This window comes from Melitaea cinxia, chromosome 30 (genome assembly GCF_905220565.1).
Source record: "Melitaea cinxia chromosome 30, ilMelCinx1.1, whole genome shotgun sequence".
NCBI lineage: Eukaryota > Metazoa > Arthropoda > Insecta > Lepidoptera > Nymphalidae > Melitaea > Melitaea cinxia.
Genome location: NC_059423.1, coordinates 7628223 through 7646459, shown reverse-complemented (window position 1 = coordinate 7646459; position 18237 = coordinate 7628223). Strand labels below are relative to the sequence as shown.

The window sequence follows — 18237 nt, the reverse complement described above, 5'->3', positions numbered from 1 at the left end:
TTTTTGCATTTATAATTATTAATAAAGTTTTAAATTGAAAAATGAAATTTTCTTAAATAAAATAATTTATCAATTTCCAGCCTCGACGATATCCGAACTTATCTCTCAAGGCAGTTAAAATTAAGGTTTCAGATGATAACACAAGTAAGTATAACTCAAAGCAAAACAGCTACTTAAATAATGACGAAGAGCGATCGATTGCGCGACGACCGCTCTCGAATCGCTTAATCTTAATAAGTAGGATTTTTTCTTTTGAAATTTTTATGTTAAGTAAATTTATTATACTAATTTATTATGCATCATGATATTGTGGAATGTTATGTACTCCGTAATGGGATACATATTAGATAATAATGTAATAATGATTCATATATAATATTTTATATGTATTCTGTGGATGTACCTATACAATAAAATAAAATAAAAAACCCTTACTTCGAATCGACGATAATATTAAGATGTGTATTTTGTTTCAGATGTAGCTCAATTATCTCCGACGAGTACGTGGGATGGCATCTCCGTTGCGTCGTTACCTGTGCACGATCACGGTAATTTTGTTTATTTAACGTACAGTACAATAACACAAAAGAGCAATCATCAAAATCGGTACTCGTATAAAAGTTCATAACTTAAAAAAATAATATTTAAAATATTATAGGCTATAGTCCTCCTCGGTTAATAGACACGAGCTTCTGAGATTAGCGCGTTTAAAGAATGTTTAACTTTATAATATCTATATATTGATACGTGATGCAAAGGCATTGTTTATGAAGACGCGCGATTACACGGACGGAGGGGAATTAAATGTCCTGCGTAAAAAAAAAAAGATAGATGACCGTATGTGTATGTTATAGTAGATTAGTAGCCAGGGGCTGTAAGGCATCAATTGCAGCCCGAGATAACTATAGTTCGAGGGTGCAATTAATGCTTACACCCGAGCTAACTATTCTGCTTTACATTTCGATTGTGAGGTAAGTCGAAAAAAACGGCATTACAAGAATAAAACATTTTATCATTTAAAAGAATCAAGTAAAGAACTTTTTAATTTTTTTTTTTCAAGATCGAAATTTAGCTTCGCCGTTCGATATTTAAAATTGATGACTAACTATACTTACACGAAGACAAGGCTGAATAGCAAAGCAACCTCTTTGGTAATTGGGCTAAGTGCGTGATGTCTATTGCCAGTATGATGGTTCGATGTACGCGAACTTTTTGAAAGATAGAAGTGTTTTTATTAATTACTTACCGCAGTAGGGCTTTTCTAGCTACATTATTACCCTAGAGTGCTAAATAGTCACCTACAAGCCCCGTTTGGAGGTAATAAGAACCTACTTACCGAAAAAATATATTTATTTATACGTCCAGGTTCCCGAGAAGACCGAGGGTCGCTGACGTCCCCGAGGCTCGAGCGCTCGAGCTCGAGCTCTCTCGCTCAACTCGGGCAGCTCAGTCTCTTCGACAAGGGGTTTTTGCTGTTCGACAAGAGCAAGTCCGTGGCGACCCTCAACAGGTATGTTTGTGCCTGAGTACAGGCACTCATATAGGACTTGCTTAATTTGTGTGCCTTATTAAACAAAAATGAACAGTGTTGAATTGAAAATAGACTAAGATGCGAGTGCTCGATTGCCTGAGTTTTTGAAGTTGGTCCCAAACTTCTACTCGTTCTTTTATAGTACCTTAGAAAAGGCATAAAATACACCGATAAGTTTAGTTATAGTTTGTCTTGAATTGTTATTAATTAATTACTTATTATATATTATTTTGTGCCTGAACTCGAGCACTAAGCTTGAAATACTACTTAAAATATATCACTTGTCAACAGGAACAGCGGGTCGGCGCGGGACGAGCCCCCCTCCCCGCGGGACAGCCACTCGCCCAGGCACGACCGGTTTGTTGTTACCCCCCACGATAACTGTGTGTGTTTGTTTGTTTTATTCCACTGAACTATTGAACTTGATCATTTTTAGTCTTTATTGTCACCCTCCCACTATCTGAATCATTGTTCATTTTTAATTTGTATTGTAACCCCTCTCCACTTTATGTTGTATGTAAGTCTACTTGGTGACAGTTATCGAGGGTTTTTTTTTTAAATTTCCCTCATGATAACTATGTGTCTGTTTGTTTCACCCTCTGAATCATTGGTCATTTTTAATCTGTATGTAAGCCCCCACCACTTTATGTTGTAAATCTACTTGGTGATAATTATTTAAGTGTAGAAAGTTGAATTAGTATTAAGCATTTTGGTTGTGAAGTTTTGAGGTTATTTTTGTTTGACTCATGAGCTTAAAAATATATTCATCTCTTTCTCGCGAGAGACGTTGCAGGGTAAAACGTCACTGTCAGTGCAGGTCAACGTTAATGTTTCAGAATATTCACTTCCAATATTTTTTTCATACCTACCTTCATAGGACAACCGCTCTGGTGTAGTGCGCGTGTGCTTGTAGGCGCCTAAAACATCGACGGTATGCGGGTTCGATTCCCGCTCGGGATGAATATTTGTATTTGTACAAATATTACCTTCCAATTTGAATTGTTCTGTGTTTCTGTCCGTATTTCTCCTCCCCATCCGATGCCACTTTAAGATGTCGGTTTCGGTTGTTATCATAAATACTTGATAACGATCGTTACTGATAGTAGGGACATATCCGGCAACCCGCATTGCAGCAGCGTGGTGGATTAAGCTCTGATCCTTCTCCTAGATGGGGAAAGAGGCCTATGCCCAGTTGTGGGATATTACAGACTGAATCGTATTCTTTTCTCCACAGCAAGTGGAGCAGTGGTACTTGTACACTGGCGAGGCGCGCCGCCCTGTCTCCTCGTAGCGCCATCGTGGACGCCGAGCTGTTCTACTCCAGGAGTATGGACCACTTGCCCAGGAAACAGGATGCACCCCAACCGCAGGTGAGCTACCACTGACCCTTTGCAGAACTACCACTTAATCATCCGTCACTACTGTTTAAGTTCCAGTGTGTAACATATTACTAAAGTCTGTTCTTAAGTCGCTGGCGGTTGCGGGTTCGATCCCCGCACATGACAAACATTTGTATTGGCCATACAGGTGTTTGCCGTGGTCTGGGTGTTTGTGCAGTTCTTGTGGGTTTCCCCACCGTGCCTCGGAGAGCACGTTAAGCCGTCGGTCCCAGTTGTTATCATGTACACCTGATAGCGATCATTACTCATAGTGGATTAAGCTCTGATCCTTCCCCTACATGGGGAAAGAGGCCTATGCCCAGTAGTGGGATATTACAGGCTGAAGTGAAAGTCTGTTTAACGAGAAGAGATACCAAACGTAAACAAAGCCCATCATTTTTTCGTAGTGACGACGGAACAAACAAAATGTAGCCTATCTCTTTCTATCTTGTTTGTTTGCTATCTGCTGCACGTCTTTCTGCGACGTCGAACGATATTTTAACTGGCCTTGAAAACAATCGGACCGCGGACGGCCCTTTGGTTTTGTATTATTTATTTTTATTTCATTCCGTGTTCTGAAGAGCTCGGAGTGATTTTTATATTTTGATAATTATTATATTGTGAGAATTTTTTAGTCATCATCATAATTTGATTCTGTATATTTTATTATTATTTTATTTTTGAGCAGCCCGTTGGCGCAGTTTGTACCGGCCCCGCTTTCTGTTCCGCGGGTTGTGGGTTCGATTCTCGTCCGAGTCTAAGTGTAATATTCGTATTTATATATGTATTAATGAATTTCACGTATATTTATAAAATAGAATATTTAAGTATATCAGCCGGCCGTCGCTTATAACGCAAGCTTCAAGCTTACCTTAGGAGCAGCACATACTAGATTATATATGAATGTTATATTTTTTTATATCACTAGGTCGTCAAACAAGCGTACGACTCACCTGGTGGTAAGCGATTACCGTAGCTTATAGACACCTGCAACACCAGAAGCATCGCAAGCGCGTTGCCGACCCAATCCCACACCCCCCAGGAGCTCTGGTCACCTTACTCACACAGGAACACAATAGTGCTTGAGAGCAGTATTATTTAGCTGTGATCTTCTATAAGGTCGAGGTACTTCCCCAGTCGCGCTGCTCCATGTTTTGAGCTGGAAATTCCCGCCGTGCCCTAGTGAAAGTAGTTACAATGGGGGGGGTGACCCCGGCGGCCCTAACGCCCGCGTGCCCGCAGGAGCGCGTGCCGCCGCTGCTGCCGCGCTCGGGCGCGCCCGACGCCCGCGACGACGCGCCGCCCCCGCCGCCGCCCCCGCTGCCGCGCCGCCCGCCCTCGCCGCACGGTAACTGTCGGGCCGCCCGCCCCGCCGCCCCGCCGCCCCGCGCGGGTCACGATCACGAGAATTTCATACAATTCTTGCGATTAAATTAGATAGTAAATTAGATAGAAAAAACAGTGTACAAAGGCGGTCTTATCGCTAGAATAGCGATCTCTTCCAGACAACCTTTGGGCATATAGGACATAGCGTAGCGAAAACGCGGTAGGGAAGTGTACACAGAGAAGTGACAATTAGTGTCACCTAGAACAATATCAACTGTCGAGTACAAATACACATACATATACAGCGTGATACATATATAGATACATACATACAAACATATACATATACACATATATATATACACACACACATATATATATACACATACATACATACACATATATATACATACGCATAAAAATACTATACCTACATATAAATGAAAAACATATAATATGGATAAAAGCATAGAATACAAAATACAATTAGTTTAATCACTACTTCAATTTTAATTTCTTTTCGTGCAACTCGGCTTATCTATACCAAAGTTAACTTATATTCCGTTTTTTTTTTTTTTTTTTTTCGGAAAAGTCTTATTTGGTAAACAAACCGCTGTCAATCGTAATTCACGTTTTTTCCGCATCTATCACTCACTTTCACAACACATTAGCTTACGGACACTTGTAAAACGTCATTTACTATTTATTTCACTAAAAACAAATATCAATTTATCATTTTAAACACATAAAAATGACTAAAATACGAATTCCGAGAGTACAGATAACTAATATTTTCGAATATGACATTTTAATATCTTTTTTTAAAAGGCAAATACTATCCCATATAAATATTAAAGTATACCATATAGCAATGGCTTAAAAGTTTACTGTAGTTCACAGGAAAATTTTTTGGAACTTTAGGATGAGACTTAGGATTACCCAGTGAGAGTTTCGTGGAGTACAATGTTATTGGTCCGTTTTTTAGATGTTAGAGAGAGTGTGCCGGAGCAAGATTGTTTATTCATAGTAAATACAAATAATGTGACAATAATTATATTATTAATAGGGTCGACTATTTTTTTTCTAGACACAGGCGGCCCTATTTTGTTGTAAATTTTATTTTCGACGTCTTTTTACCGACCATTTCACATAAACGAAATATAATTTTTTTGCCTTTTATGCTCGATTAATATATATTTTTTTCTCGTAATTCTGTACCTTTACTAATTCTTTGTAAAAATATTCAATATTTTATTAAGTTTTGAAATAAATTTATCAATATGTTAGCTAGTAGTAGTAGTTAGTTGTTTAAATATTTGAACATAAAATGAATTTTATATTCGTCTATGGCTTTTTAATATTGTTCATTCCTTTGCTCTTTGTGTCACTTTACTATACTTACAATATTACTCTATTGTCTGTGGTCGGAAGTACGCCATATTTGTTTACTATTTAAGACTATTCCAAAAAAATAGAATATACATTATTTAGGAACATATAAAAAAAATAATTAAAATATTAAATTATTTTTAATACCTTTTGTATTAATAATAAAAAGCATATACCACGCACCAAGCCCAGTAAATCAGTCGAGCGCTAGCGCTCTTAGAGGTAAGGTCCACACCAAATTCTGCGCAGCCGTCCCTTTCGCTCACACGCGCCAACCGACTCTTGAATCGCCTGAGTCTCAGTGTAATATTTATATATGTACTACCTTAGATGAGCTAGGCCAAATGCTGGCCGGCCTAAACGAGTCCTCCCGACGTGTTGGTCTTGGTCTGAACTTAACAACTAACAACTAAGTCATACCGAGACCGGTTATCGGTCGATGGTATCCTTCTCGAGGTTGTTCAGGATTATATTTACCTAGACCATACTATCCAACTAGGCCGCAACAGCTTCGAGAAGGAGGCCGACAGGAGGATTCGGTTGGGCTGGGCGGTGTTTGGCAGGCTTCGTCAAGTCTACACTTCGAAGATTTCGCAATGCTTGAAGACAAAAGTCTTCGAGCAATGCGTCGTGCCTGTGTTAACATACGGAGCCGAAACGTGGACACTGACCAAGGGACTGGTCCACAAGTTTAAAGTCGCTCAACGTGCAATGGAACGGGCTATGCTTGGGGTTTCTCTTAAAGATAGGATTAGAAATGAGACTATCCGTGAGAGAACGAAAGTAACCGACATAGCCCACATAAGCAAGTTGAAGTGGCAGTGGGCTGGTCATCTGTGTCGCAGGACATCGGTCCTGCGACACAGATGACTAGCCATGGTCGTTGGAGCAGACGGGTCCTAGAGTGGAGACCGCGTCTTGGCAAGCGCAGTGTGGGACGTCCTCCGGCCCGTTGGACCGACGATCTACGTAAGATTGCCGGTGTGGGCTGGATGAGGATTGCGGAAGACCGGGATGTCTGGCGCGAACTTGGGGAGGCCTATGTCCAGCAGTGGACTGCAATAGGCTGAACGGACTGACTGCCTGATTTACTATCTTATATATAAAATTCTCGTGTTACAATGTTAGTTATCACACTCCTCCGAAACGGCTGGACTGATTTTTATGAAATTTTGTGTGCTTATCGCACGTAGTCTAAGAATCGGCCAACATCTATTTTTCATACACCTAAGTTATGAGGGGGTTAATGAATAACTTTAATGGCAAAACAAAGTTTGCGGGATCAGCTAGTTTTTATGTATATTTACATTTATTTATTTATTTATTTATTTATTTTTTTTTTTATTTTTTTTTTTTTGGAGGAACAACAGCTCAGAAATACAATGTACAAAATTATATAGAAATAAAAAGCTACCAATAGTTCCCCACCGGTAGTCACAGAATATTAAAAAGAAAACGTACGCTACATATAAGCCGTAGTAACAATAACACGTATAGATTACAAAATGTGGTTAGTAAAATGATGTAAGTAAACAGAGTTAGGTGCAGTCAAACTCTAGATACAATCACATTAAAACTATACATATGAAATATTATAAAACTATACAATTATACAATATTAAAAAATATGCAGTAATACCAGTCGGCTGTTACCTATAATAAGCAGTAAGTTGCTTTCCATAGGAACAGACGACCGTGTGTGTATAAAATAAAAAAGTGTTACTGTTGTCAATTATAAAAAACCAGACGATTCGCCAGACATGTTATAAAATTAACACATCTGTTTCATGCCTAAAATATTGTTAGCCGATAAAGTTAGATAATACTGTATTTAAAATAATGTAATTACATAAATACACATTTATCAAACTGTTCCCGTATGTTTGTTAATCAAATAATCTTTTAAATTTTCTTGTCTTTAATTATATATATTGGCGCCTCTATGCATAAATTCTTTGATTTTTTTTTTAATTCGAAACCCATATACTTCCCATATCCTCCTCTTATTATCTTTTGTCCTGTACCTTCGCCTGGGGGAAGAAAAGGACAACGCATAACGATGAGTGCTGTGTGGCTACGGCCTATTTAGCCTCCCCCTCTCTTGCCATGGGTGTCGTAAGAGGCGACTAAGGGATAACAAGGTTCCACAACCACCTTGGAACTTAAGAAGCCGACCGATGGCGGGATAACCATCCAACTGCTGGCTTTGAAATACACAGGCCGAAGACGGGCAGCAGCGTCTTCGGTGCGACGAAGCCAGTCCTGCGGTCACCAACCCGCCTGCCCAGCGTGGTGACTATGGGCAAAACACATGAGTTCACGTTATTTTTGGCATAAACTTTGGATGCCTATGTCCAGCAGTGGACTGTATAGGCTGTAATGATGATAACGATGAGTCGGCGGCGCTCGTGAGCTATTGATTGTGTGTGTTAAAAAAGATATGAAATAATTGTGTTTGGTCGCAAACGAAAAAAACTGACTTCAGTTACATCGAGAAGTAGTAATGTGCGTTATCAAAGATTACTCAAAGATTAATCATCAGATCTCAATCAAATTTAAATGCGCGTAGTGTAGATTACCAACAGTGAAAGATATGCTCGGGGATAACTACGTCGTTTATTGTTTTTTTTTTTTTTTTTTGTTGGAATGGAGATATCCCTAATGTGGTACCATGATAAGGATACCAGGATCTGATGATGGGATCGAGAGAAACCTTCGAAAATCGTAATGACAACTAGTGCGTTTGTTAATTTTTTTCGTCTACTTACGTTGTATTACTTGTCGATGTAATTGAAGTCGGTTTTTTTCGTTTGTGAGCAACCATATATATTATTATAATATTAGTATAGAATATTGCCATGAAACCACACCTTATAGCAAAACATACTCATTTGTATATCAATCGACCATTACCTAAAATACAATTATAAAACACCCTATATTACGAAACTACGACCGTGTGTATGTTAAAAATATTTATATTTAAAATTTTTCTAGCGTGTGAACCTCCGCCCGAACCACCCGACCGACCTCTACCGAGTCCAAAGCACGCCGACTTGTTCAGGTGAGTGAAACCAGGTTATATTGTATTGCTGTAGACTTGTAGATATTTTTTTGAAGTGTAACTTCTTTACGCACACTTAACTTGGGGAGTAAGCTGGTGGATGTGTTACGAAAAGTGTGATCGGGCGAGGCGAACGGAGCAAGAGAGGTGCGAGCGCACTTTTTCTTTCTCGTCTCGCTCATAGCCAGTTTTTGTATATCAAGGAGACAGTGCAGGCCTATTGTTGACTAGCCCATTGGCGCAGTTTGTAGTGACCCTGCTTTCTGCTCCGCGGGTTGTGGGTTCGATTCCCACCCCAAGTCTGGGTGTCATACATATATTTATTTATATATTTCTATATGTATTATTTAAAAGTATGTTATGTTTATCGAAAAAAAAATGTAGCTATACCAGTCGGCTGTTGCCTATAACACAAGCATTAAGTTGCTTACTTTAGGAACGGACGACCGTGTGTGTATTGTGTAGATATTTATTTATTTATATTTATTGTGCAGAAGTTTTACTTCAGTCGTGTGGTCTAAAGCTCACTCTTTTTTTTTTCTCTAACTAGAGTTCAATATTGCGTTTTTCCTGTATAGTTTTGATGCATTTTCCTATTTAAATGTAATTGACACAAGCGAGGAACATTGAATCACATACACAACATACCATTTATAAGCTATATACAGAACATCAGTCTAATAGAAGCGATAGTTCAGGCAAAGGGTAAGTTTAAGTAGCTTAGACAAAGGGTAGGGCACAGCAGGAACTATCCAACTCAAAATGTGGAGCAGCTCGACTGGGGTAGTACCTCGACCTTACAGAAGGTCACAGCTAAATAAGTGATGTGTTCCTGTTGGTGAGTAAGGTGACCAGAGCTCCTGGGGGTGATAGGGATAGGCTGGTGTTGCAGACGTCTATAGGCTACGGTAATCGCTTACCACCAGGTGAGCCGTACGCTTGTTTGCCGACTTATATATACAAAAAGAGTAGGTTTAAGTTAGTCCATATAACTTTTTATATGAAACTAGCGGACCCGGCAGACGTTGCCCTGCCCGGAAAACAGCTACCAAATTTGATAGCTTACATACCGATACCAGCGCCACCTACCGGGTCCAATTGAGACCGAAAATATCCTATCTCCCACGTTGGGCAAAATTACAGATTCTTACAAAATTTGATAAAAATTGGTTCAGTTGTTTCGGAGTTACATACTGATAGCAGCGCCACCTATCAGTTCCAATTGAGATTAAAACTACCCTATCTCCCAAGTTAGACCAAATTACAGATGCTTACAAAATTTGATAAAAATTGGTTCAGTAATTTCGGAGTTTATCTGGAACATACATCGTGACACGAAATTTTTACATATATAGATAGATAGATGTTGACACCCACGAGAAGAGTGGAGTTGCTATATTCTTTACTGCTGGAATCACACAGCGGTAATTTGGGTGTAATCAGGTGTAATTACTAGTTTAAAAGTTAATATCTTTTATCGCTTGAAACGTGAGATCATAACAAAATGGACCGTGTTGTTTTGCAATGGAATTATTTGTATCTGTTTTACGCTTGGCTAATTTTATCAATCGCGTTTTGGATATTATCGACGTTAAAGTCAGTATCATTTCAAGTTCAATATATTTAAAGCAATATAAATATTATTTATTTTCTATCATTGTTATTAGAAAATAAGTCTTTGGGGTGCCAAATAAATAAGGCAGGTATTAAAGGAGTTATTGTTTTTAAAAGATATTTTCAATCTGAGGCAATAGAAGGTGATATTTATCACTGTTGGGCGAAGAGTCTTCTTTTAAAAGGAAAGGATTTGAAATAAATTCGTCAAGTTAGTCAATTTTGCCTTACCTTAGAAATCAAAAGTTATAAAGGCGAAAGTGCACTGTTCCCATAAAGTATATTATTTATAACTTTTTTTTACTTTTGCTTTTTATAAAAAAATATTTGTTAAAGGCTAAACAGTGGTCAATCATTTTGTGTTTATAAAAGTTACATCTTTCAATCTTCTGGGAAAGGTTATATTTTTTTTTCTCTTTCATACGTATATCTCTCTCCCTTACTCTGAATTGTCCGTAATGGATCTTTTGTATAATTTGAAGTACGAATTCTGATTCAAATGGTATAGTGGATAAAATAATTAAATATTTTTTTTTTTGTTCTAATAAACGAAACATTTTTACTTAAATTTAGGACTTAAACTTTCGTTACTAATCAAGATAAATCTTCCACAATTCGTACTTCGCTTGTCAAAGACCATTTTCTGAAATACGGACTCACTTTTAAAGCATTAACATCACATTAAATTCAGCTTGTGATCTTCTATAAGGTCCGAGGTACTTCCCAAGACGTGCTGTTCCAGATTTTGTACAGGATTTATTTTGATTAACTAAAATGTGGGTAATAAGTAAATAAATGATCTTTTTTTTTTTATATTGTAGAAGTCCAGCGATGTCTCCAAAGCGGTCGCCTGCGCCCGCACCTCCCATCAGTCCGCTGCTTATGGACAGGTATAAATATTAACTTTTCATTCATTAACTTAGCGTGTCTGTCTACGTTTCTAATTTAATTTTGAAATTTATATGTTCTTTGTATGTCTGATGTATCGTTACAACGAATCTGCTGAATGAATCGGAATATTTAATATTTATAAGAGTTATAATATATAAGAAATAAGGAGATCATTATAAGTTTGTAGCGACATCTATCTCGTAACATACGAACAAAGAACTGACGTATCCTACATCGCGTTATTAGTTATCCGAAAATTGAAAATATATACAAGAACTCGACAACAACCGTCGAGCCAGTAGCCCACCCGTCGTAATTATCGTCTGGTCGGAGGATCCTCCCTTTTCGGTGGGGGATGAGGACCTTTACACCCTATTCCTCTCACATCCCCCCAAACTGGTAACCGACGTGATTTTCCTCACACACCCAAAAGTACAATAAAGTAATAGAATAGATTTTTTAGATTAGAAAACGATGAATAGATGATTCAAAATCGCCTTTAAAGCCTACACACTACACTCGACACACCGTCTAGGCGTGTAGTTGTTACAATATAAACGATTGTAGTAAAATAATCATCATTCATCATCATCATTTTTTTTTTTTTTTTGTATCAAAGAAATTACATTTCTGTTAATTTCTCGAAATTCTAAGAGTTGTCGAGATGGCGATCACACATGTTAGAAAACAAGTGATTCTGAGTATTTCATTCGAAGATACTTTCTACTTATCTCTGCGTACTTTTGAGTTATTGCGGATTGTTCTTTAATACAAAAAAAAAAAAAATTAAATACATTTTTTTACCAAGAAATAGTCGTGATAGGTTAATAATATTTTTTTGTCTTATTAGTTATACTAATGTTAACCATCAGTAAAATTTTCGTGCATCGTAGCATCAATGTCCATATTTGATTAAATCGGGACCACCGTGCGCCGGTGGGTTAGGCGTCTACACGCACCATTAAACCAGAGTGGTTGTCGTATAGCATAGCATTTTGTTTTCTACTTGAAATAATACACTAAAAGTATTTACAAAACTATAAGATTTGGTTTTTGATGTTACACTCCTTGGGGCGCGTTATGGAATAATGATAAGCGTAAATTTATACGATGCGCGCGCCAGCTAGTCAATGAAGAAGAAGTTAGCAACGTGAAGTTGACTAGCCGATGAAGTATAACTTCCTACGTACGTACATAATTACTCACACACTTTCTTTTACTTTCAGAGCTGCCTTCAGTTTCCCCTCAGCGACGTCGCCGTCAGCGCACCATAATTGTAAGACATTTTTTCCTACACTTCTCTCTAAATTATTATTCCTTATCTATCTATACTATGTAATGTCAGAAACCACTCGTTCGAATTGAAAAAATGATTTTTATGTTGGATAGCCCATTTATCGAGGAAGACTATAGGCTATATTTTTTCTTCGACTTAACTCGTGCAAAACCACGTGACACAGTAATACATGTTTATATGTTGCTTCATGGTAATAATTATAGGCTTGCATTCTCGAAAATCTAATAATAACAATAAAAATTGTTTATCTGTAAAGTTGGTTTACGAACAATAGTTGAACGTAATAGTTAGTAGGCCGCACAGGCCAATCGAGTGGAAGAGAGATAGATGCGACGCAAGCGTATTATGAGAGTAACGGGACAATGAGTCATCCTTTTTCGTGCATGCAGTCGGCATTCGTCGATTTATTAGACGTGGTCACGTCAATAATAACGATTTATTTTTTCCATCACAATCATATTGATATAATACAAATAGAATATAAAAGTTGACAACTCGATTAGTGAAGGACTGGTTTGGACTGGTAAATAAGGCCCAAAGAATGTATAAAATAAAGATACTTACTACAAGTCACTAGGTTCACGAATAGTGTCAGAAATCGAAGCTCCAGCTAGACATGCTATTTTTGATGATTATCTTGGTAGGTTGATTTTGAAGTTTTTGGTCCTTTCGAGCCGGATTTCTAGAATTTTCTAAGTTTTAATTCGAGTATAATGTGATGTTTATGACATGTAATGTTACAGCGGAGGTATCACTCCCCCCTCCGTTACCTCCGCGTCGAAGAAGAGACTCCGCCGCGCCGCCCACACCGCACCTGGTGAGTGATACTCTAGTACATAAAACGTTACTATATTATGTCTGCAGTAGTTCATGTAATGTTCTTGGGATTATTATAATATATACCTCACACTCAACTGCCTGCTAGCATTTACTCCTGTGTTGGCGTCCGGAAACAAATTAAATATATTACCTTTAAGCAAATAAAACATTTGTTTTGGCCAAACAGATGTTTGCCTTGGTTTGGATGTTTGTGCTTGTGTATTGTGTGTTTCCAAACCCCCGACACAGGAGTAAATTCTATTAGGGCCGTTTGTTTGATACTTTATTAAGACATGCATACAAGTAGAAATGAGTAATAATAACCTCGTCCTCAGCCCTCATGGAGCGAATCGGGCGGGTCGCCCCCAGCACCTCCTGCGGGGTCAGGTGGACCCCCACCCCTACCTCCAAGACCGCCCCCACCTCCAGAGCTACTGAGGCCCGCCCACTCCGCCTTGCTCCAGAGGAGGCACACCGCTGCGTGAGTTACACTTTAATACTACTGCACAACTGAGGTGGGGTACGGCGGGAAAAGTCCTGCTCGAAATCTGGAGCAGCCCGACTGGAAAACCTATAATATATTACCTAAACAAAAATAACAAAAAAAATTCAATCCACAGGTTAGCACCAAAACTACCGCCCAAACCTGCTGCAGCGGCCGTCGCCCCACGAACGTAACTACCAGAATATCACCACCAGAATACCACCCCCCCGAATATCATCTCCAGAATATTACACCCAGAATACCTCCAATATATCTTCTTCAGAGTACCATCCCAGAAATGTAACCAGAATATAACTAGAATGATCAGACACAGACGGACATCTCACCTGATTAGCAGAACTCAAGACCTTAGAATACAATACATTGATACCACCATCAGCTACCAGCCACATCAAGAAAATCTACGTTATTAAATAATTAAAAATTAAAATAACAAAATCATATTATTGGAACGGATATTGAACTCGGAGATTTTCATTGCTTTGAAACGAAAAATAGTTTTGTTCGTTGAAAAAATTAATTAAATGTCTTTAGTGGTCATTTAAAATGTATATCCATATGTTGGATATATATTATGTTGAAGTAAAAGTTAAAGATCAGAGCTAAACATCCGTGCCGATACACAAATGTTATCCAAGCAATATTGTAAAAAAATACTTCTAATAAAATCACCTAAAACTAACATCTCCCAAGACATAAACGGTACTAAAAATATGTAATTTAAATTTTTCATATCAAAAAATACCATCTAAGACCACCAAAATATGACACGCTGTGATAATTGGTTTTCTTAATTCGTGTTCGCTGGTATTTATTATATGATTTAACTGTATGATTCAATTGGTAATACAATGCAAAATAAAATTAAAATTTATCATCGATTCTAATAATGAAATTAGAATACGTCTGATTCTATTTTCTATTAATTTTTGACTGTTTTTAACTGTTTAGCTTATTACGTTTTCAAATAAAATTAATTTAATAAAATATCGTTGCTTTCATAAACACTTTTTGCTAAATCAATCCTCTGTATAAGTAAGTCTTACTCTCCTTGTCATATTTTTGACTGTTTTTTTTTTACATTCAAACGAATAATTTTTATTCCCTCGTCGCTATTGATTTTCTTTAACTGTTTTTAACGTTTTAGTATATGATGGTTATAAGTGAAATTAATTTACAAAAAAACAAAAACAAATCCTGTACACAAACATATACAAATAGTTATATGAAAAATACGTTTATATCTTAAAATCTATCCTGTTAATTATTATTTTAATAATAATAATAATAATAATACGCCATTAATAGTATCAATATCCTGTGCAGTGCCAATAAATAGTATAAATTAAATTAGATTATTATAAATAATGAAAAAAAAAATGGTAATAATTATGTTTCAAAGCTCACGAAGCATTTATTGTAAATAAAAGTGTTATATATGTAACAAAATATATAATAAACATACGTATATAAGAGAGCGGGGTTATATATTAAAAGTTGATAATGCAGATTTTAATGTAACGCTTTATTTTTCTAGAGATATCATAGGGAGAGACGTTTAAGGATAGAAAATGTAAATCTTAAGGTGTTTATGGTACCTGAGCTATAAAAAAATATATATATCACAAGAAATAATTACCCGCGGAAATCAAATGTATGGTTCATACATAATTACGTCACACGTTTAGATAGATAACGGCTATGTGTGACGCGATCACAATATTCCTGATACCCCCGTCATAAATTTCGTGACGCATAAATTTATTATGTATAAATGAATTGAAGTGCAAACCTGATTTATTATTCTTAAAATATGACGCAGGAATTTTTACGTCACGTCACACATTCGTAACTGGATTGTGACATTCGTGTGACGTAAATTATTTATGAATACAGAATATTTAATGTATAATTTATTTCACCAACCCATGGTATATGAAGTACGCTATTCCATAATTTATAATTAATATCTAGCCATTAGTTTGAAAAATATCAAAATATAATTTTACCATATGAGATTTTTAAAATACCTCTGGTTTTTATATAAAATAAGAGAAATTTGAAATTATTATTCGAATTTTGTTAACGCGCGTAACATTGAACTGAATCGTCTTTATAAAAGCAATTGTTTTGTAACTACTGTACTATCTGAATGCTATCATACTCAGGGCCTGTGACACCGGTTGTTGATAACGCTATTTGACGGATGACTGTATCCACTAAAAAAAAAAGTTTAAGGCATATTACTTTTCAACATCAAATTCCACTGTTTATAAGATATTTGCAAATATTAATCTTTAAGTTTTAGTTTGTTAATTGAATGCGAACAGCTCCTGATGACCTATTTCCGCTGTTAAAGCCTATTCGTAACTTATGTGCAGGATAAACTGTGTTCACAAACAGTGAAACTTGCCATTAGAGCATTTACCTCCGGTTGCTGATACGGCTATCTGACATATAACAGTATCAAATAGAAGAAAGTTATGATATATTCTTTTTCACCGTTAAAATCCTTATCTGTTTGATATTTCTATCCGCAACCTGTTAATTACAAAAGTTCTAGTTTATTAGTTGGTTAAAAAGTATAAAGATTCTGTTTTATCGCTCGATAAAGCTTATAAGTAACTTATATGCTAGATAATCTTTATCTAACACCGGTGATACAAGCGCTGATCTTAAAGCTAAAAGTATTCGATAAAAACGGTTGAATTTTTAAGTGTAATCAAAATGTTATGTAACTGGCATTCGGTAATATTGAATAATTTGTTTTTCATTTACATTTCACATGAAAACACACAACGCTTCTTTTATGTACAGTTATGTAAAGTATTTTAACTATTCGTTGATTCTTGAAACAGTTACCTTATATAATTATGTATTACATAAATAGAAAAGGTTAACAAATGCTTAAAATTTGCATTTTTATATACATATATAGACTTATACATACAAGCGAGAGCAGCGTTGTGACTCCCGCTCGTATATACCCGTTATATATCTATTGTTGTATATGTATTTTCGGAGTAACACATAAACCCCCGCTCCGTCTACTTATATATGTTTATAGTAGTTATGTCTACTTATATATGTTATATGTTTAGGTATAAATATATAAAAAAATACTCGATTTAAATGTATATATTTTTATATGTAGGCATAGTGATGTTTTAACTATGGACATTGTAGAGTGATTTCACGGTATTTTTTAATATATGTTCAAATTATATATATATTACTAGCTGACCCAGGAACGTTGTTTTGCCATATATGTTAAGAAACCCCTTATGACTTAGAGGTGTGAAAAATGGATGTTGGCCGATTTTCAGACCTACTCGATAGGCACACAAAATTTCATACAAATCGGTTTAACCGTTTCGGAGGAGTATTGTAACTAACATTGTGACACGAGAATTTTATATGTATAAGATTATTATATTTATAAAATTTAGTGAAAATGTCTATGTATATGATCAGTCATTTCTAATTTATTCGTCCCTGCGGCTTCACCCGCATTCTTATACAGTCTGTAGCGTCGAGAAATGTACTATACAAAACGATAAGAATTTTCCAATTTGATCCATGTGTTCCCAAAAACCAAACGAACTGATCAGCTTTATAATATTAGTATGGATACATATAGTACATTTATTTATACATATATTTCTTATATGTACATTTATATCAGACGTCTTTCCTATAATATATATTAAGTTACCTTAGGACGACCGTATGAGTATTAAACATATTTTTACCTGGTAAGTGTCTGGCACTCTGGCGCCAGACCGTTGCCAGTAAGACGAGATTGTTTTATGACCGGAAATCATTCTATATGCCAATTTAAATAACGTCGAATGTACAAATGATCTTCCATTGATGTTTTTATTATTATTATTTTTTTTAGTGAATTATCATTAGTGAAAGTCGGTTAAGACTTTCTTTTAAAGTGCGACGCGGCCTTTAGTGTTAGAATTAATATATTAATTGTGTTATGCGGTTTTGTCTGCATCGACTTCTAGTAAAAAACTATAATTCTAAACGGTGTATCAAGATGAAACCGACAATAAAGTTAAAACTTTAGAAATTATTATTTTAAGTTGTTTTGAAATGAAAACAACTCAAATTAAGTTGAAACTTAAGAGTGTATGCTACCTCAAATTGCTTATTTTCCACTCGGCAGGATGTCTATATCTTCCAAACTACTGAATATTTAAGTTTTAAATTTATGTATGGTAAAGTTCAGGACATAAACTATCTTTCATATGTTTCGAAAACACGATTCCATAAAATTTTCTCGATACAAAAAAATCGCAAAGTTACCTCTATTTTTGTATTAAAACCTTAATATCTCAGTAAATATAGAAGTTATGGATTTGAGATTAAGCATGGTAATTGAAATAAGTATGAAGAACATTTTATATGTTG

The 18237-nt window shown here is 36.2% G+C and overlaps 1 protein-coding gene across 1 annotated transcript in view; it reads left to right on the top strand.

Annotated features, from left to right (window-relative positions):
• Positions 1–14820, top strand: part of LOC123668197 (protein son of sevenless) — a 45557-nt gene extending 30737 nt beyond the window's left edge. The window contains exons 23-34 of the mRNA XM_045601986.1: positions 81–196; positions 478–548; positions 1366–1510; positions 1823–1888; positions 2799–2901; positions 4153–4264; positions 8623–8689; positions 11125–11193; positions 12421–12470; positions 13235–13308; positions 13646–13791; positions 13931–14820. Coding sequence (XP_045457942.1) covers positions 81–196; positions 478–548; positions 1366–1510; positions 1823–1888; positions 2799–2901; positions 4153–4264; positions 8623–8689; positions 11125–11193; positions 12421–12470; positions 13235–13308; positions 13646–13791; positions 13931–13988 — 1077 coding nt within the window. The 3' untranslated portion in view covers positions 13989–14820. The remainder of the gene's footprint in view (positions 1–80; positions 197–477; positions 549–1365; positions 1511–1822; positions 1889–2798; positions 2902–4152; positions 4265–8622; positions 8690–11124; positions 11194–12420; positions 12471–13234; positions 13309–13645; positions 13792–13930) is intronic.
• The last annotated feature ends 3417 nt before the right edge of the window (positions 14821–18237 follow it).